At 43.5% G+C, this 21,586-nt stretch overlaps 1 protein-coding gene across 1 annotated transcript; it reads right to left on the bottom strand.

Moving 5' to 3' along the window:
• Positions 1 to 5,124: 5,124 nt before the first annotated feature.
• Positions 5,125 to 7,570, bottom strand: LOC123163185 (uncharacterized). The gene has a single exon (XM_044580933.1). The coding sequence runs from the start codon at positions 7,278 to 7,280 to the stop codon at positions 6,048 to 6,050; it is 1,233 nt and encodes a 410-aa protein (XP_044436868.1). The 5' UTR covers positions 7,281 to 7,570; the 3' UTR covers positions 5,125 to 6,047.
• Positions 7,571 to 21,586: the final 14,016 nt, after the last annotated feature.

The following is a 21,586-nucleotide window of genomic DNA, read 5'->3' on the forward strand; positions in this document are numbered from 1 at the left end:
TTATGCACATTATGTCTAATAGTCAATTTTGTCATAGTGTATGCATATCCTACATGTTGTATCTACTCGTAACCTATAAGTCTACAGAAGGTCCTAAAATCAAATGATCTATTCTAGCATATGTTGCCATTTTTGGCATGAAAACACGGTGGAGTTTGGTCAGTTAATTTGATCTTAAGATATGGAGAAATAATAATCGTACATTTGCAGATTAGTACTCCCTCTGTAAAAAAAATATAAGATCATTTAGACCACTAAAGTAGTGACCTAAACAATCTTATTTTTCTTTATAAACGGAGTATCAACTAATATACAACCGAGAAGAGCATTCAGTTTCATTTGAGTAAAACTTGTATATAAAATAGCAGAACTATGCAAGGCGCTCTGTCAGTAACTTGTCATATTCTATGCACATAGAACATCAGAGGTGTTATTGTATATTATTTTGTTGCATTAAGTAGATTTATTGAATATAAGTTATTTTTCTAATCATAACACTGCTAGATGTTTGCTTTCATGATTGACGTGGAGAATTTTTGCTCTTATCTGTATCAATTTGTGACTTCTGATGCATTCAGATTTTTATTAGTATGTGATTGTCTGCGTTTAATGATATTTTTAGGTGTTGTTTTATTCTATTTAGAAGACCACAAAAAGAACATAAAGATGCTATATATGCCGGCAATTATCAACGCCATCACACTTGCAAACAATCAGTAGAATCCACCGCTCATGTATCATGCAAACGGTAAGAGATCGTATCGTATACCAAAAAATTAAAGTGCATGTAGAAAATAAAATAAAATAACAAACCTGGTTTAGCACGTGCATGAACCATATATGCATGATGATTACTAGCACCGGGAGACATTTTATGTAGAGGCATCCAGAGGCATACTCTCCCGGGACTTTTCATCGCCTCTGGACTCAACTTCAGCTAGTCGCCTCTCAAGTCATGACATGCTTTTTATTGCAAACAATATTGAAGTTCCTGTGTTGTTAAAGAAGTACTTACCTTATATGCACGTAATAAACATATTAAGGGAAAAGGAGTAGTAATCAACTTGGACTCATATGACGGGCCGATGGAAAATATAAATGCCATAAATTGGCTTCTACTTACAACTGATAGATTGAATCTTGCATGGATAGCTAACATAGGAGATCATCAAGGAAGCATATAGACATGTGTGCATTAATAAGACATAAATTATCTTATAAATATATGTTAGACTTAGGAAGGAAGAAAATAAACTCAGATATCAATGTTTCTACATAAATGGAGGAATTTGGTGGTTAGTCCTAATGCATGCAAAATGTATACTTTAAAATTTTGAGGAAATAGCAAGATGGGTTTTTACATGGATGCATAGTCCAAGTACGCTTTTTTTACATAATCAATATAAAATGTATTACATGCATGATTATCTGATGTGGAGAACAAACTGACAACAAGAGGAAGGAAATATTGATTTACTAATACAGGACAAACCTGAGTTCGATGAAATACTTATTTATCATTAGTTGTGCACCCTGGAAAAAAAACGATATTCTGTCACAATGACAGGCTGAACTAACAGAACATCATTAGCTGATCCAGACAAAATTGATATTCCTGTTTCTTCCTAAATATATGGTACAATCGGAATTAAGAAATATCATGGCATCTCCAAGGGTAGAAACTAAAAACAACAAAGAAGAACCCACAAAAGAAATCGTTAGTTAATTATGTAATATCCTTAGCTAGACAGCACCATGGTGTACAATAACTTTCGCGCATAAATTTATATTACTATTTTACCTTATACTTACTGATGCAGTTGACGCTTGACCTTCGAAATTATTATCGAACGACCACCAACCACTGGATGGCTAAGGAATAGCTATCATGTAACTCAACATCTATGGTCGTGCTTATCATGGACAGCAAAGGGTCATATAAGAACACTATTGTTTAGGAAAATACACCACCGCAAACACGACAGCCTAGATTGAAAATTTCATTGAAACTGAGGAAACCAATGTAGCATAAAACATTTGAACATGTTTTTCGAACACATAATTGTTGACGAAAAAACAAATAACCAAGACATGCATGACTATCCTAAATTGAGTAAACACAATAGGCTGACCAATAAAATTGTAACATTCAGCCCAATTTCAGTTACATAAAACACACGACAGCATCAATGTAAACCTCCTTTCTAACTACAGATCTATCTTATGAACTTGCTTTTGTGTTGAAATAACCTGCAGCTGGGTGCGAGTTCCATCATATTCAACTTGCATGATATATGATTTTTTTTGGTTACTTATCCAAAACCATGCATCAACACAGTTTGTTTCCTTCACCCGGTTGCCGCCAGTAAAAGTTTCAGTGAGCTATAAGGTTGAGGTAAATCTTCATCTTTTGTAACCACAACTGGAACAAAATATAGGAATATCATTAGAGCAACTATTAACACTTGCAATTTCTTCCCATGTGCACAACTCATTTAGTCTGTGTCTACACTTTGCTAAAGATATCTTATACCATAGTTAAAATCAGCTCCATCAAATAGATGGTTGAGATTGGACTAAGGGAGTTATCTAAGCTTGGGTGATTACTAGACGATAGTTGATAATGGAAAAGGTGTAGCAAGTTTAATATTGAATGCAACCAAAAAACTGAATGGACTCACATAAGAAAATAACTTTGATTAGAAGTTTTCTTCATGACCATCAAGAATTTTATGACTGAAATAGTTTTGTCTCTTGGGCAAACTACAGTGGTCGAGCGTCTCCAGTGAAAGCACTGCTTGAACCAGTCACATACTCACAATTACCATTCAATAATGAAGAAAAATGTTCAAATATGGAAGGCACAGAATTACCGGAAAAGCTTAGAAACTGATTCATGTTGGACCAATCATGGGAGATATGTTAGTTAAGATAAAAGAAAAGGTACCGCCAAGATACAGAAGCATTGCTACTTTTCCACCACATACTAAAAGGTCGGAATAATCGTGTATATATGTACCGTCACCAATGAATATTTGACATCTTTGTCGGCCACAACATGTATATTATGTTGTCATCTTTGTATGTACACACCTTGAACATTATGTGTGCATTTGTACAATATGGTATCCGATGGACTTGACTACCACAGTAATTACAAAAAGAAAATGTTTAAGTAATCAGCATGGTACCAGTTGCATACATAAACACCAAGCTTAACTTTAACAGGAGTGGCATGCTTGACTATGAAGTGAATTGTATATTGCTGAATGCACGGAGTAGTCGGCTGACCTAGTAAAAGAACTGAAGTTGTCATAAAAGTACGAATTTTCATTTATCATCGATTCATGTGAGACAGTACATATTAGATATGCTAATTAAGGGGGGACACATAAAAGGGAAGCATTGTAGATTTGCCATCACCATATACATCACGAATTAATCCTCGACGCATCCCATCCACCACTTTATTGTGGCATCTTTTCCGCAGATCGAGTGGATGAGTATTATCTTTCCATGTTAGTGTGTGCAACTTGGAAACATGCATATGTACGCACCTATTGTCAGGACGTTATTTCTAGCTGACCGAACTACCATAGTAATCACTAAGGTCTATGATGTCCTTTCTAATAAGCAATCTGGGTACTACTACTGGTTGCATGAGTGACCAAGCTTAATTTTAAAAGATAAACTTTTTTTTGACCAGTAAAAACAGCAAGAGAGGCTCCTACTGTTCTATATTAATTAGAAACAAAAAGAGAAACATTATTAACAATAATGTGAACTGCACATAGCTATGTATGCAAAGTGGATATGTACGCACCTATTGTCAGGACGTTATTTCTAGCTGACCAAGCTTTTATACCATCATGGTTTGGAATTTCGTCTAACACACTAAAGGTGTATATACAGCAACACAACACGTGTTCAGGGAGAGGAAGATTCAAGATTGCTATAGAAATTGAACGATGGTGCTGACAGCTTACTTCTTACATCTCGTCATGGGATGTCGCGAGAAGAAGCGGCGTCCAGCTAGCATTGTGATCATCTACGATGGGAGAGTGGCCACGAAAACTGGGTAGGCAGGCAGCATTGATCTGGTCAGGAATGGAGTCTGTCGTTCCCTGTCCGGCAACAATGACGGACGATGCGAGCAATGGCGCAAGAAGAGACGTCCAGCAGAGGGTTGACGGCACATCATGTTTCCATCCAACAGCAAGAGAGGCCGCAAGATCAATTGGATTCTTTGATTAAAAGCTCCATCATTTCCATGACTATACGAAATCAAATCCTATAACCAAGAAGCCTAAAGATATAAAGCCCACAGTTCCGAACACGTGTGCTTCATCAGAAGCAGAGGTGTTGTTCACGCGGCCAGGAAAGTTTGTTTTAGATTTGGGAGTCTCTATTTTTTGAGGAAGCCTAAAAACTTCGCAATACTGCAAATAGATATGACACTCGCCAAAAGTACAAATTATCAGAACACCATGCCTATCTTTGAATGTTTGAAACTGTAAAACGCAAAGATGTCTCCTGTACTATTTTATGCATGGACCTTCTCTCTCTAATTCAGCAATAACACATGGGAATTTCTGTCTTAACAGCGTGAAATCCTCGGTTAACACATTCGTCTTGAAATTTTCTCTTCGACCAAGATATGTCAATGCACCTTTTCTTTATCTTTTTTTGCGGGGGAATGTACCTTTTCTATTAACTCTAGGCATTTGAACATTTTAGCACAAGCCAAAATATACTGCATCTACCAACACAAAGTCACATAACATTTGGACACACATACATTTCAGCCAATCTGGTGCAAACAAATCTGCGGCAGCAAAGGGGATCAGAAGCATTCAACTACGGAGTCTTCAAGTTGGTCATCTCTAGGCAAGGCATTATTGTATATAAAATAAAACATAAGTGTGAAAATTGTCGGTGTTATTTATAATGTATTTGCCCCTCAACCATGGAGTAAGAAGCTCAGCTTTAAAGGCTAGTGAGTGAGCCACATGCATTGCTCAGTGCGCTAAGAACATTTGTCCATTGATGATGAACGACACATCAGTGGCTGATCTAGCAGGTAGAGCCGAGATGTATCTCACTGTCAAAATGCGGCGAGGGAATAAGGCTATCAGATAGGCCCGGGATGGTGTGTATAAAGGTAATTTTCTCCCTCCACAAACTTATTCCCTTTCCGCAAACTCGTGAGATCCCCAATCATCGCTCTAATAACCTTTGATGAAGCAGTACTCTAGTAGATCCGACTTGTAACAACCCTTGTAATGACAATACATGCAAGGGTAGTGCAATTTAAACCTCTATCCACTAATGGCCAACAAACTTCTACTTTTTGTTTGCCATTTTAAAACATATGGTTTTTGTTACTGCCTCCGAATTTTTTTGCAACCCTATTACCTCAGTCGAATGAGCTCATGGAATCATCTATGATGACGGTTTACAATTATATAAAATTACATTTTTAATAGTGAAAATAATAGCATGATGAACTAAAAAAATATGTGAACATATAATGATAAATCTTATGGAGAGGATAGTATTATTCTCAAGGCTAGGCATGTGATTCATGTTTGACCGATGCTAGGCGTCAGTCGAGCGATGCAAGGCATTGACCGGCAGCCCACCGAGTCCAAATCGCAGCATGTGTATGCCCAGACTGAGATGCGGAATGGGTCGTCTCTCACACCCACACATCCCTGTGACACCACGAAAAATATACCTCGGCATCTTCCCCACACGTGTGCCTCCACGGCTCACATGCAGAAGACCATGTCACCGGCGTCACTCCTCCATCGGTGCTTGCATTGCTCCGTAGTGATCTGCCACCGCTGCCCACCGTCACAAGACAGCAGCATTGTGCAGGTTGTGCCATGTCTTTCTGATTCCTTTCTTAGTGAGGCCTTGTGAATGTTGCCCACACGGTGGTGCCTTTGGACTAGTTTGCGCATCCGGCTGTAAAGGTCTTCACTTGGTTTCTCTTAATCAACGGAGAAGGTCTCCGGGAATCATAGCAATGCTCCTGCTGTCTATCAGAAATAATCATATATGGTGTTCTTGTGGATAGTCCTGCTCTTCTTACTTGGCTCGCTAATACCCACATTGATGTTGTCCGGATAGGTAATCCTGCTCGGTGATCGACGCGTAGTGCTTGATCCCTGACCATGAGCACTAGCAGCCTGTGCATCAGGGAAGTGTGGCTGGTGGTGCGCCATGTACTGCTGCCGTGGAACGTACGGTTCACGGTGCGCCATTGCCATGTACTGCTCCTGGAGCACATGATCAATGCCCATCGGGGGCTGCCTCGTCACTTCAGGGAAGAATTCTTGCCTGAAGGGCTGCCTCGTCACATCATCATCAGGGAAGAATTCCTGCCTCCTGAAGGGCTGCCTCGTCACATCATCATCAGGGAAGAATTCCTGCCTCCTGAAGGGCTGCCTCGTCACATCATCATCAGGGAAGAATTCTTGCCTGAAATCAGGGGAGAATTCTCGCCTGAAGTACGGCACGTACGGCCGCTGCACAATCGGAGGAATATTGTAGTACGGCTGCTGGACAATCGGAGGAATATTGTAGCTATTCATGGCCCCCGCCATGGCAGGAAACTCCTGCCGGTGGTACGGCGTGTATGGCTGTTGGCGCTGGAACATGGGAAGATTCAGCTGGCTAAGCACATCAGGCTGCTGGTACGCCGTGTATGGCTGCCGAAGCATAGGGCTGCCGGCGTGCCGGGCGTAGTGAGCCCGCACCGGAACAGGAAACTCTTGATCACGAGTTCCTCCGGCCTGGCGCCATGGCGCCCCCACAAAGCCCATGCCGGCGTCCTCCACTCTATCGTCCTCTTGAACAGGAGAGGCGTCTTCATCCTCCCTAACCATCTCCTCATCGGGGGTTGCGGACACGAGGACGCAAGGGTCGGGCTGCTCGCCGATGAGGGTTGCGGTTGCGGGCACGGGGACGCTGGGGTGGGGCTGCTCGGCGTCGTGGATCGCGGTTGCGGACACGGGGGCGCCGGGGTGGGGCTGCTGCTGCATCTGGCGGAAGCGGAGGGAGAGGGAGGCGTGGAGGGAGGAGACATGGGCGTCGATGTCGTCCCAGGTGAAGGGGAGATGGTAATGGGGCGGCGCGCAGGCGACGAGGCGGTCGAAGGTCTCCCGCAGGCGCTGCTTCCTGACGGGGAGCGCCGCGATGGCGGCCTCCAGGTCAGCCGTCGCCATCGGCGCCGCCGGCGGGGCGTGACCAGTCCGCGACGACATGGCCGCCATGGGACGGGGAACACACGAGGACGGACGAACCAAGGAGGAGGCGGGCAGGAGCTTGGGGAGGCCGATGCGGAGTTGTTGAGGAAGGCGAGGGGAGCAGCCGGGATGCAGCGCCGGCGACGAATCGCCGGCGGCGGGGAAGACCGAGGCCAAGGCGACGAAAGGAGGCGATTTCTCCGGCGCGGAGGAGGGTCAGGGGAACGAGGCGGAGGTCGAGGGCATGCCGGCCGGGATCGGGAAGGTGGGTGGCCGCGCGGACGAGGGCCGACGGCGGGGGCGGAGAGGGGAGGGGGAGGGAGGGAGGTCGGAGGCGGGCGGCTAGGGTTGGGGGCGAGGGCGGAAACCCTAGGGCGTCGGGGCGACGGCTTTATCCGGCCGGGGCGGCGGGTACGGCGGCCATCCGGTGGGTGGCCGCGCACGCGTCCGCGGGATGGGCGCCACGTGCAGGGGCGGGATGGCTCCTGGGTTGGGCCGAGTCGCTGTCCACTCGCTGCTCTGCTGCAATCACTCTACTAGCATATTTCTTTTAGTTGCTCTCACTCCACTCACTCTACGGCCCATATTCCGCTCGCTATTAGAGTGTTTCTTCTTTTTTAGGCGCTAACGTTTCATTCGACTGTTTCTTTTTCTTTTTTCTCTTTCGACGACTGTTTTTCTTGGGATACCTTTTTTGATATATAATCAACTGACAAGACAAGATAGTACAAAGAACACCAGAAGTAAGCAGAAGTAAAAAACACATCTATGTTCGTAGACCACCTAGCGGCGACTACTAGCACTGGAGCGAGCCGAAGGCGTGCCGCCTTCTTCACCCCTCACTCATCGGGGCCGGGCAAACCTTGTTGTAGTAAACCGTCGGGAAGTCATGGTGCTAAGACCCCATAGGACCAACGCACTAGAAAAACAAGCATCGCCGACGAAGAGAAGCGCAGATTGGAAGGATCCAGCATGTAGACACGCGAACACAGACGAACGAAGATAGCATCCACTAAAGACAAACACTGACCGAAACCTACAAGATCCGCTGGAGACAAACCTCAACACGCCCTCCGACGATGCTAGAAACACCACAGGGATGGGAACTAGGCGGGGAGAACCTTATTCCAGCTTCAGAGAGCCGCCGCCGCCTCACGCTCTCTGAGCAGGACACAGACCCTAGCAAAACTCAAAAGAGCATGAAAAATGGAGCCCTCCCACAGGCAAGGGCCGAGATCCACCACGCCTTCATGGCCCTAAGACCATAGGAAACGAGGTAGACTGGCGGCGGTACCGGCGGGAGGCATGAGAAACCCTAGCCAAAAGGGTCCTCTTCCACACGAAGAAAGAAAACAATCGCTTTTCTGTCTGACTGTTTTCTGGTCGCTACTATTTCTGATCGCTGTTGTATCTGCGTCTCAAAATATCTTCTGAAGTTTAAATAATGTTCACAAATTTCATAAAATGCTTGTAAATTTCAAAAAATGATCGCAGATTCAAAGAATGTCCGCGAATTCAAAAAAATTGAATTCAAAAGGTGTTCGTGAATTGAAAAAGTGTTCATGAATTTGCAACCATGTTTACTGGTACAAGAAAATGTTTGTGGATCCAACAAAAATCATGAATTTGAAAAAACATCATGAATTATGAAAATATTCTGAATTCAAAAACTATTGATAAATTTGAATGTTCAAGAATTTTATAAACGCAAAAGCTAATTTCCGAACGACGGAATCTCTACTCCTAAAGGAGGAGTTAGTAGTCTCGCCTCACTTTCAACCAACCTTATATTTTGTCTGCGAACGTCTTACATGCAACATTTCGCTCAAGCGGAACCAATCTGGGCTAGCCCATTTGATGCATGCATGAACTTAATAAAATTGGCACTTTCGCAAAACAAAGGTCATGCATTAACTCATTCAAAATCAAATCTTAAGAAAATCTCAATCAAATCAACAATTAACAAAAACAACATCATCATTAACTCATTCAAATCAAGCGACACTTTCCCAAAATAACGTCATGGATTGACTCATTCAAATCAAATCTTAAGAAAATCTTAATCAAATGGACACTTAATTAAAAGAACATAATGCATTAATTCACTCAAATCAAATCTTAATAAAATCTCAACTAAATCCAAACTTTCCATGCCTTCCATTACTTATACCCAAATCAAATCAAATCTTGCCAAAAAATCAATTAAATCATGCATTGGCAGGTGGGTGGCCGACGACAAGAGTGGGTAGGTGGAGAGCGGGAGAGAGGTTGGAGGCGGGCGGCTAGTGTTGGGGGCGAGGGCAGAAACCCTAGGGCATCGGGGCGACGGCTTTATCTGGCCGGGGCGGCGGTACGGCAGCCATCCAGTGGATGGCAGCGCATGCGCAGGTGGGATGAGCGGCACATGCAGAGGCGGGATGGCTCCTGGGTTGGGCCGACTTGCTGCCCACTGGCTGATGTGCTACTCTCTACTCACTCTACTGCCCTTTTTTTAGTCGCTCTCACTCTACTTACTTCCCGGGAGCACCTATATCGCTCACGCGTGACGGCCCATATTCCGCTCGCTAGTAGACGCCCTAGCGCTAACGTTTCACTCGAATGTTTCATTTTTCTTTGGTCCTGGTTCGACTGTTTCTGATCGCTACTGTATCTGCATTTAAAATATGTTCTGAAGTTTAAAGAATGTTCACCAAGAAAATCCTCGTGAATTTCAAAAAATATCAGCGAATTCAAATATATATATTTTTTAATTGAAAAAGTGTTCCATTATTGAAAGGTTGTTCACGAATTTGCAAAAATGTTCACGGATATAGGAAAATGTTCGTGAATTCAACAAAAATATGAATTTCAAAAAAATGTTCCTGAATTCTAAAAATATTCATGAATTCGAAAACTATTGATGAATCTGAGATTAGAAGATATTTCTGAATTTTAGGAAGTGTTCACAACTCAAAAGAATGTTATGAATTTTTGAGATGTTCATGGACTCAATTTCTTTTGCAAATTTTAAAAATGTTGACGAATTTGAGAAAATATTCAAGAATCAAATAAAAAGTTCATGAAATATGAATTTGATTTTTTTTTCAAGAATTTAAAATAAAAGAAGGGAAGGAAAAAATAAAGAAAGAATATAGAAAATAAAAATACCAGAAAAACAGGAGAAAAAAACCAATAGAAAGAAACATAGAAGAAAAGAAACCCGAATCAAGGAAGGTTCGAGAAGCTTACCAAAAACGGTGGGAAGCTCATGCAGGAAAAACCATAAGATAGGTCGACCCACACAATGGCCAGCATTTTTTTCCATGGTAATACTTGTCTCATTCATATCATAGAGATCAAAGTATAAGTCACGTAAACACCGACATGACAAAACTGAAAAGATAGCAGAACATCTCCAAGCTAAACACCAATGCCCATCACCTGCCTCCGGCACCACTACAACAACCACCGAAGATAAGAATGACGAATCACATCCTCACCCGAGCTCGACGCGGCTCCATCATTGATATGCAGCTTTGCGGACCTACATCGCTGATATGCACCTAGCGTTTGAGGAGGGTGTGTGTGTCTCTGTTGTATCAGTCGTGGTGCGCCATAAATAGGATCAATGTCTCTACTAGGCGTTGGATGGTTATCTGCCACCTATAGCTTGTTGGGCCAGCCCATGCAGTGCTCTCTCTCTCTCTAGTTCTCTATCTCTCCCACTAAAAAAATATGGATCATGTTTCAAATTAGTTGGTGACATATGTGCTATGAAATCCAAATTATTCAAAAAAGGTTCAGATCCAAGCCACACAAAATATTCAGCATTTTAAGTTTTATATTTATATTTGTAGAAATATAAACCCAATTAGTTACTTAACAGGGTTGGAAATACTAATTTATGATAGATGGTTCCAAAAATCTTGGAATAGTTTTGGTTGCTTCCTAATAATATTGGAAGGCTAAATATAGTCTTTCAAGAGATTCCACCAAGTGAAAGTCCCTCAATATAAATATATCAAAGATCTATATTTTAATTTAAATTGGAATTTTAAATATGGTTTGAGGATTTCCAGCATTCCAACCTATGTGATCTTTTGGGTGAGTCATATGCACATATACAAAGTTTAGGCCAAAAATCCTAGGTTTCAGCCCTATTAAAAGATGAGGGTTAGAATTATTCTTATTTTGAAACTAACATAATTAAACATGATGCTTATGAGAAGTTTATGATACACAGTCAATTACTAATTAATACTACTAATCTAGCTATGGCTATTAAAATAGCCCACATCCCAGCTATTGCATTTGCAATGAATTGGACTTAGGAATAATATTCTTCACTACATGCATTTGATAAATCAAATAATTTGTATGTTGATTGTCTTGCCAATGAAAATGTGGCAGAAATGAGGAGGAAAATTTGGCGAGAAAATGAGGGTGACAAATGACTGGGAGAAATTGGCGAGAGACTAGGGTTGAATAAATTAGCGGGAGAAATAGGTGGGGAAAATGGTTGAAGAATCGACATAAAATAAAAGGGTCCAAGAGACAAGAGTGAGATACTGGCCGCAAAATAGAGGAAGACAAATGAAAAAGAAAGTTGGCAAAAAAAAGGGTGGAAAAAATGAAAAGAAAAACGACAGGAAAATGTCCGAGCAAAATGAAGTGCGGAAGTCGACCAGAAAAATAGGGTAGAATAAGTTAACGGGATAATTGGTGGGAAAATCTAGCCGGTAAATTGGGCCAGGAATAAGAACCGGATACATCGAAGGAAAATATGGCTAGGAGAAATGAGGAGGAGAAATCGGCGGGAAAATAGGACAATAAAAATGAGCGGAAAAAAGGGTGGGGTAAAACGGCGTGAAGAAAAGGGCGGGAGAATCACTAGAAGTATGACTGTAAAATATGGTAAGATAAATAGCGAGAAAATTGGTAGAGAAAATAGGGAAGGAGAAATGAGTGGAACAAATTGGCGGGAAAAAGGCGCGAGAAACGAGCAGGGAAATGGGAAGGGAAAATGAGAGGAAGAATTTTTAGGGAAAATAGGGAACAAGTAATGAGCGGGAGAAATTTGTGAGAAAATAGGTTGGGAGAAATTCGTGAGAAAATAGGGCGGGAGATATCAGAACGAAAAAAATTGTGAGAGGAATGAGAGGATAAATCCGTGGGGAAAAGGCGTGACAAATGAGGGAGAAATCGGCTGGGATAATAGGGGGAGGGGAACGAGCAGCAGAAATTTGCGGGGGCAAAGGGTTGAAGAAATAGGCAAGAGAAATGGAAGGGATAAATGAGACGTATAAATGAATACTACCATGGTTTATTTTGTAGTATTAGGAAAACAATAAGGTATCTAGGATATGCGCTTTCCACTAGAGTATCTTAGTGTACATACTATTTGTTGTCAATAAAAATTAAATGAAAAGCGTATCGTGTGGACATATTGAACACTTTGCAGGCAGTTAGCTGATAGTTTCACTCAAACAATATTTGTGTACTTTATTGAGACAATTTCAGCACATGACCTCCTTGAGTCAATAAATCAATTTTAATTAGTGTCCAGATTAACACTAGTAGAAAAGGGCTCATTTGTCCTGGTCTAGAGGGCCTTTAGTCCCGGTTCTGGAACCGGGACTACAGGGTCGTTACTAAAGCCCCCCCCCCTTTAGTCCCGGTTCTTACACGAACCGGGACTAAACGCCCTCCACGTGGCCGCTGCCTGGAGGTCCACCTTTACCAACCGGTACTAAAGTAAATATTATGATTTTTTTGAATTTTTTAAATTTTATTCTCGATTTTCAAATTTCTGAATTATTTTAACCTCTAATCTCTAACCACCCCTCATCACTGCTCAATTTAACCTCTAATCTCTAATCACCCCTCATCATCTAACTTCCCGGACGGTCACCCATCCTCTCACTACCCCAGCCTGAGCACGCTTAACTTCCGGGTTCTATTCTCCCTCGTTTCCAAGTCTACACATGTTGTTTTCCTGACAATAGTAAGATGTCAATCCTATTAACCCTCAAGATTTTAGCTTGAGCATGAAGTCACACATTTCACTGTTTGAGTTTGAAACTATTGTTCTAAAAAACAATAATTATTTAGTAACCCTAATATTTCCTGAATAAGTAGTTTGACCACAGTTTTACCAGATTTGACCAAAATTCAAAAAAACTGAAATAATTATTTAGTAAGACTAATATTTCTTGAATAAGTAGTTTGACCATTGTTTGACCAAATTCGACCAAAATTCAAAAAGTAGTTTGACCACAGTTTGACCAGATTTAATGTTTTTTTTAAATAACTGAAATTTTAGCATAACTCTTTTTTTCCTTTTAGAATTTGGGGATTCTAAAAATTTGCAAACAGGCCACAAGCCGTCAAAATCGGATGGGGATTTTCGTGCTGAACATTTTGATATATTACACGTTTTTTTCCGACATCGTATGCAAAAGTTATAGCAGTTTTATATTTTCCCTACACTTTTTTTTAAAACATGTCCAAATTTAAGTTTTTAAATTTTCCTAACTAGTAGATGTAGTAACATAACTACATCTCGAAGGATTTTAATTTTGAAGTTTTTATCATTTTCTTTTGCTTTTTACAAAACTGAAAAGGCAATGGGGGGGGGGGGGTAGAGTTTGAAAATGGGACCTTTAGTCCCGGTTTGAGCCACGAACCGGGACTAAAGGGCATGACTAAATGTCTAATCTTTAGTCCCGATTTGAGATACGAACCGGGACTAAAGGGCATCGCACCCTTTAGTCCCGGTTCGTGTCTCAAACCAGGACTAAAGGGCTCATTTGAACCGGGACTAATGCCTTTAGCCACACGAACCGGGACCAATGCTCACATTAGTCCCGGTTCGTGACTGAACCGGGAATAATGGGCTTATCTGGCCCGAATGAAAGCCCTGTTTTCTACTAGTGTAAGTACCAAATATGCTAGTTCTTTCAGTAAAGCCTTGCTCTTAGGCAACACATAGGTACAAAAGAACTCTTCAACTCATCACATTCGACATCGACTGACCGAGGGAAACTCAAATCGAAGGAGAAGTAGAGTTTATTTTATAATGGTAGCTCTAGCGGATTCCCATAAAACCCACCCCGCCAGTTAAAATGAAATAGCAGATAAGAAATTACGATGTGAAACTAGTGTGACATGCAATTGGTAATACCGAGGAAAATTAACATACAAGTCTCATAGTTATTGTTTGTGTTATCTTTCATACGTAGTTATTATCTTTTGTGTTCCGTGACATAGTGATTTTACGTGATTGGATCTTACGCATCTATTTTCTTTAATTGAAATAACTATGAACCTTAAAAACTGTAGAAATATTTGAAAACACATGCATGTAGAGAATTATATAGATTAGATATCTATGAAGAACCTCCACTGTGATAGGTTACCCCCTCGCGAGCTAACTCTTGTTGCTAAGTCCATTCTAACTAGGGTCTAGGCGAAGTACTAAAATTGCCGGTTCTTTTAGGGTGCGTTTGGTTCACGAGATAGCCACCCAATGGACAGGGATAGCCATTTTTTTTACTGGATAGCAGCCGTTTGGTTTGTGGGCGAACTGGGAGGAGATGGGATAAAGATAGCCATATGCTTGGAATATACCTCTGAAATCCGGCTCCACGCGCACGCAAAAATGTCGCAGACATGCCCACCCACCCGCGCGCGAACGAAACGTTTTCTCCCGCTGAGGCGCTGAACTCCCCGAAATCAGTGCATGGGCGTCGTGTGTGCGTGTACGTGGTGTGAGTGAGCCGCATCGATGACTCGTGCCCGGAGACAACCATCTTGAATTCTTCTCTCCAACCAAGAATTCAATGCACCTTTTCATTTTTCTTATTTTGCTGGGAAATGCACTTTTTTTCAACTCTAGGGATACTGCATCTACCAACACATTGTCCCATAACATTTGGACAGACATACATTTCAGCCGGTCTAGTGCAATCAAATACGTGTCAGGAAGGACATCCAGAAGCATCTCAACTGTTGATCTTTCAAGTTCCTCATCTCCAAGCAAGACATTAGTGCATATACAATAGAACATAAGCGTAAAAGTTGTGGGTGTGATACCTTGTTGCGTACGTGATGGATGATGTCGTTGCCTCAACCATGGAACCAAATAGCTCAGCTTTGAAGGCTGGTGAGTGAGCCGCATGCATTGCGACACATATGGTGCCATCTGGCTAAGGTGGATCCCACTGTCAGAAAGCAACAGGGGAATAGGCTATTAGATAGGACCACGATGGTGCATATAAAGGTGATGTATCCTCTATCAGGATTTTCTCTCTCCACAAACTTATTCCCTCTCCGCAAACTTGGGCTATCCCCAACTATCGCTCTAATCGCCGTTGATCCCATTTGCACTTGGCACATAACCATTATAAAAACAATATATACAAAGGTAGTGCAATTTAAACCTCTATCCACAAATAGTTGACACACTTTTACTGTTTGTTAGCCTTGTAAATTGCAACACACGATTTTTTCTGCTACCTCCAAATTTTTTGCAACCCTATTACCAATGTTGTATGAACACACGAAGTTTCAAAATGTTATCTACGATGACAATTTTGAATTATATAAAATGATTTTTTTTCAGAAGTGAAAATCATAGTATGTTGAAAATCATGTCAAAGGCCATTTCCATATTCGAATCGTCACAAAATTACACCGTTGTTGGCGTTCAAAATATCATTTATGAAGAAGGTTTTGAGTACGGTAAAATGGCATTTTTTTAGTACTGAAAATAAAAGTATGTTGAAAATCATGCCAAAGGGCATTTGCACATTTGAATCGCCGCAAAATGACACCATTGTTGCCGTTGAACTAAAAAAATAAGTACATCCAAATCTAATGATATAGATCATGGAGAGAATGGTATTATTCTCAAGCCTAGGTCTGTGACTCTTGTTTCGCCGATGCTAGGGGTGGGCCGGGCGATGGGAAGTATTGACCAGCATCCTACCGAGTTGTTGAATCACCACAGGTGTGGTCCTTGGATGAGTTGCACCCTTGTGACACAACGAAAAAGACACCACACATCTCCCCCACACGCCTCCCCTCCATGACTCATTGAGAAGAGCAATGTCACTGGTGTCCCTCCATTGTTGCAAGCATTGCTCTGTCGTGATATCTTGTCGTTGCCCGCCATCAGCCCATCACAACAGTAGCATTGGGAGTCCCGGGAGTCCCGGGAGCTATTACATATTTCCCTTGTGTGGGTTGTCATGTCTTTCTGGTTCGTGTTTAGTATAGGCCTTGCCAATGTTGTCCACCAGGTGCTTCCTTTGGAGTAGTTTTTGCTAACTAGTTTGCGCATCCATCTATAATTAAAGGTTTTTGCTTGGTTGTTATCTCTCATAAATAATCGTATATGGTCTTCTTCTCAATTGTCTCCTCCGTCATTGGTTTGGCATTGTGCTTTGGCTTGTCTGGCTTTGGTTTACCATTGTGCTTGTTGATAGTCTTGCTCTTCTTACTTGGCTTGTTGACAAGCACATTGATGACGTCGTCATTAGTAGTCCTGCTGAGTCGACAATGCTTATGGTTTGATCCCTGAGCACTAGCGGCGTGCCCTTTAGTCACAGATGACGACCAGTGAGATACCATGAGTGATGGCGTGGCCATGTGCGGCTGCCCGAGCGCATGGCTATTGCTCGCCGCAATAGGGAAGTAAGGTTGATGATGCACCTGTTGTGGCAAGTAGGGTTGATGGTGCGCCATCGCCATGTAGTGCTGCTGCTGGAGTAAACCACACATCTCCCCCAGACGCCTCCCCTCCATGACTGACATTGAGAAGAGCAATGTCACCGGTGTCCCTCCATCGTCGCAAGCATTGCTCTGTCGTGATATATTGTCGTTGCCCGCCGTCAGCCCATCACAACAGTAGCATTGTGTGGGTTGTCAAAGTCTTTCTGGTTCGTGTTTAGTAGGCCTTGCCAATGTTGTCCACCAGATGCTGCCTTCGGAGTAGTTTTTGCTAACTAGTTTGCGCATCCATCTATAAAGGTTTTTGTTTGGTTGTTGCCTCTCAGAAATAATCTTATATGGTCTTCTTCTCAATTGGCTCCTTGGGCATTGGTTTGGCATTGTGCTTTGGCTTGTCTAGCTTTGGTTTAGCATTGTGCTTGTTGATAGTCTTGCTCTTCTTACTTGGCTTGTTGACAAGCACATTGATGACGTCGTCATTAGTAGTCCTGCTGAGTCGACAACGCTTATGGTTTGATTCCTGAGCACTAGCGGCATGCCCTTTAGTCTTAGATGACGACAAGTGAGATCCTATGTGTGAATGCATGGCCATGTGCGGCTGCCCGAGCGCATGGCTATTGCGCGCCACAACAGGGAAGTAGGGTTGATGATGCACCTGCTGTGGCAAGTAGGGTTGATGGTGCGCCATCGCCATGTAGTGCTGCTGCTGGAGTATGGTCAATGCCCATCGGGGCTTCTCGTCTCACCATATCAGGGAAGAACTCTTGCCTAAAATACGGTATGTAGAGCGGCTGCTGGACCATCATAGGCGTACTGTTATACATCGGCACGGTAGGAGGAAACTCTTGCCGGTGCACCATGTATGGTTGTCGCTGATTGATCCTCCGCACTTGGTCACGAGTTCCTCCCGCCTTACGGCGTCGCGCCACCACAATGCTCACCTTCTTGTCCTCCCTATCTTTCTCCACCTGATCTTCCTTTTTCTCATGAACCGGAGACGCTGTCTTCATCCTGGATATTTTGTTCATCGTTGCTAATCATCTCCTCGTCCTCCACTCCTCCTTGATGGACTCATCGTCATGGGTTGCAGACACAGGGACGCCGGGGTTAGGCTGCTCGCTGTGGCGGGTTGCGGTGGGCGACACGGGGACGCCGGGGTGGGGCTGCTCACCGTCTGGGGTTGCGGTGGGGGACACGGGGGCGCCGGGATGGGGCTGCTCGTCGTCGTGGATCGCGCTTCCAGAGACGCTGACGGGGACGCTGGGGAGGCGCTGCTGCTGCATCTGGCGGAACCGGAGGGAGAAGGAGGCGTGGAGGGAGGATACGTGGGCATCGATGTCGTCCCAGGTGAAGGGGAGCTGGACATGGAGCGGCGCGCAGGCGACGAGGCGGTCGAAGGTCTCACGAAGGCGCTGTTTCCTGCCGGGCAGCGCCGCGATGGCGGTCTCCAGGTCAGCCCTGGCCAGTCTGCGGCATCGCCGCCATGGGAGGGGAAAGAGATTGGGCAAATCGATCTGATGCGCCGGCAGGAACCACGCAACAACACAGGATTGATTGATGGTAGGGTTTGCTCTGCTGTGGGCTGAGTTTTACAAAGGGGATATCGCTAGAAATACGAATCGGTGACGTATCCGAGTCACGCGCCTGCAGGCCCTCACTGACCTGGTGAAGAGTAGATACATATACTCTGTATGTTCCCTAAAAAAAAGATATGTAGTGTATGTTTCTCTCTCTCAAAAAAATAAAGATATGTAGTATATGTATGATTGTGCATGGGAGTGTGAATATTGGAGAATGCAAGCGAAACAAGCTCACTTGCTCATGTGGTCGACTGGTTGTATGGTTGTTCGGTCGAGAAATATAAATATATATTTTTGGTTTCGTTTATTTGGTTAAACATTTGGCTTTTTGGTATATACCTAAAAAACCAAAATTCAAAACGGTAACAAAATTTTATATCATTCCAAACACCAGAAATAATAAAAACCATAAAATTGGTTCGGCTACGTTTATATTCTATATGGTTTTTTGGTTTTGCACAAAGTAAGGAGGTGGGACGCGGGTTAGCAGGGAGAGTTTGGGCTGCAGCGTGTGGGCTAATTGGCGCTATATATGCATAGATTTTTTTTAGAGGAAAAGGGCACCCAAGCCCCGGCTCCATTGTATTCGAATGAAACCCAAACGAGTAGCAACAGTTAACACACATTTAGGCTTCGAATGAAACCCAAACGGCCAGGGTTCCCACTCTGGTTACGGGCTCAGCTCTTGGAGGGGTTTAGGGTTTTCGTGTCGCCATAGACACCGGAGATCGATCTGCCCTTGGAGGCTGGCACACATGGCGAGCAGCGGAAGTTCGTCGGGTTCAGGCCACAAAGGGAAAGGCAACTTGGAAGATTTGATGAAGGAATTGGCTCTGAAGGAGGATGACCTTGATGACGTGGTCTTTGTTGGAAACATGAGCAATTTACCAAATAATTTTGCTAACGGAAATATTAGATAAAGCATGACTAATATAGCAAATATAAAGCAAGTCATGCAATCTGACAGAGAGAAGGTAAACATCGTCTGCATATATGAACTTGAGCTAAACACATCTAGAACAGACACTAGATGAAGTTGCTTATACGACATAGAACCTAACATATGTAGGGCAGAAACTAGAGCCAAGAACTGTAGCAGGACTCCTAACAGAAAGAACAAGAACACGTACGGGACAACATCAGCAGAAGCACTGGACTTGGGGTCGACGTCCTCTCCAGCCATGTCGTCGATGAGGTTGTCGACGTCGGGGAAGAAGTCGTCGTCGGGGAAGTAGTCGTCGGGGAAGTAGTCGTCGGAGTCCGTGATGAAGAAGTCAGTAGTCGCGCGGAGCGCTCCCCAAAAACCTTATCACCCTTCTCCCGTACAGGACTCAAAATGGTGCGGTTTCGGAGGCCTACTGTCCCGACTCGCGGTGCACGCCGCAAGCCGGGATGAGGAAGATCGTAGCAGCTGTGCAGTGTTCAGGAACTTTGTGGCGAGAGGAAGAGGATCTTCTGGTGTGTCTCTCTGGAGAGGAGCAACCTCTCTTATATAGGCACAGGAGAAGGACGCGAACAGGCTGCGACGGGAGGTGAAGCAACGAGGGGAGACGAAGCGAACAGGCAGCATGCGAAGAGGTGCGCCGTTCGTATTCAGTCTCCACTACATCAAAATGTTTTAGCTCCCGTGTGACCGTTCGTATACCCGTCGTGCGTGGCAAAAATTTAGACATCGGCTCGGCTCATTCCCGCAACCCGCGGCGCGGCGCGGCGCGTCGTGACGAGGCGTGGCGTGGCGAGGCGGGCGGCGGAGGAGGAGCGCGCATGGATGTCCCTCTTGTTCTCATGCTCATACATGTGGGGAAAGAACCTCCCTTATAAAGAGGTCCAACTCCCTCAGTGTCCCTTGCCTTGCACGAATGGGCTAAGTGGGCCTCTAGGATTTATTAGGAATTTCTGAAATTGTTATTGGGTTGGCCCATAAATAGATAAAATTCCAGTAATCCCCCACCAGATCCTAGAGGCACATAGAATTTGCCTTTAGTTCCAAAACACTGTTTTATATACCGGTACTGAAGTGGAGACTGTTAAGTTGAACTTCCACCTAGAACTCTATGCTACACTAGTAAGCAACTTGAACAGTGGAGTGGGCCTTGAACTGCAAGTTTTCTACGAATCTAGCTTCACATAAAGCCTTGACCGATATGTGGCTACCGTGGGTCTTCCCCGCTGGTGGAGCTTATGCGTCATACTTCGAGACCTTTCATGAGTTTACTAGAGAGAACCCTACTCTCATAGATTGCGACGTTTAACAATCAGACTCATATAGGTGTGTTCTTCAAAAGATGTTCTGCAGGACAACATCTCTGCTTAAATGAGCCAATTAGAACACATTAAGATATACATCAACCTGCCATGCAGTTTTAGGAGAGTATTGCATCTTCATGGAGTGGTATTGTTAATAGTAAGGATACTCTCCTCTCAGTTGATCAACAGCTTGTCTTCCACATCTAATTCACGGAATCTCCGATCACAAAGAATAGGTTACCACTGTGAACAACTCATATTGCGGGTCTCATACCCATCTCCCTCGATGCATTATCTATCACATTACGTGATAGACCCTTAGTAAAAGGATCTGCCAGATTTTTAGATGTTTGGATATAATCCAATGCAATAACTCCGAAGTTTCTCATTTTCCTGACAGACTTTAACCTTCTCTGAACGTGTCTTGATGACTTCATGTTATCCTTTGAGCTGCTCACTTTCGTGATCACAATTTTATTGTCGCAGTTCATAAGGATACCCGGTACAGGTTTCTCAAAAACCGGCAAGTCATTCAAGAGTCGGCGAAGCCAATCTGCTTCGACCGTAGCTGTATCTAGTGCTGTGAGTTCTGCTTCCGTTGTTGACCTCGTTAAGATGGTCTGCTTGCAAGACTTCCAAGAAACAGCGCCACCTCCATGAGTGAATACATATCCGCTCGTGGCCTTTATCTCATCAGCATCTGAGATCCAGTTTGAGTCACTATACCCTTCAAGCACCTTTGGGTGCCCGTGTTGGGGAACGTAGTAATTTCAAAAAAATTCCTACGCACACGCA

The sequence above is a fragment of the Triticum aestivum genome, chromosome 1D (assembly GCF_018294505.1).
Source record: "Triticum aestivum cultivar Chinese Spring chromosome 1D, IWGSC CS RefSeq v2.1, whole genome shotgun sequence".
Taxonomy (NCBI): domain Eukaryota; kingdom Viridiplantae; phylum Streptophyta; class Magnoliopsida; order Poales; family Poaceae; genus Triticum; species Triticum aestivum.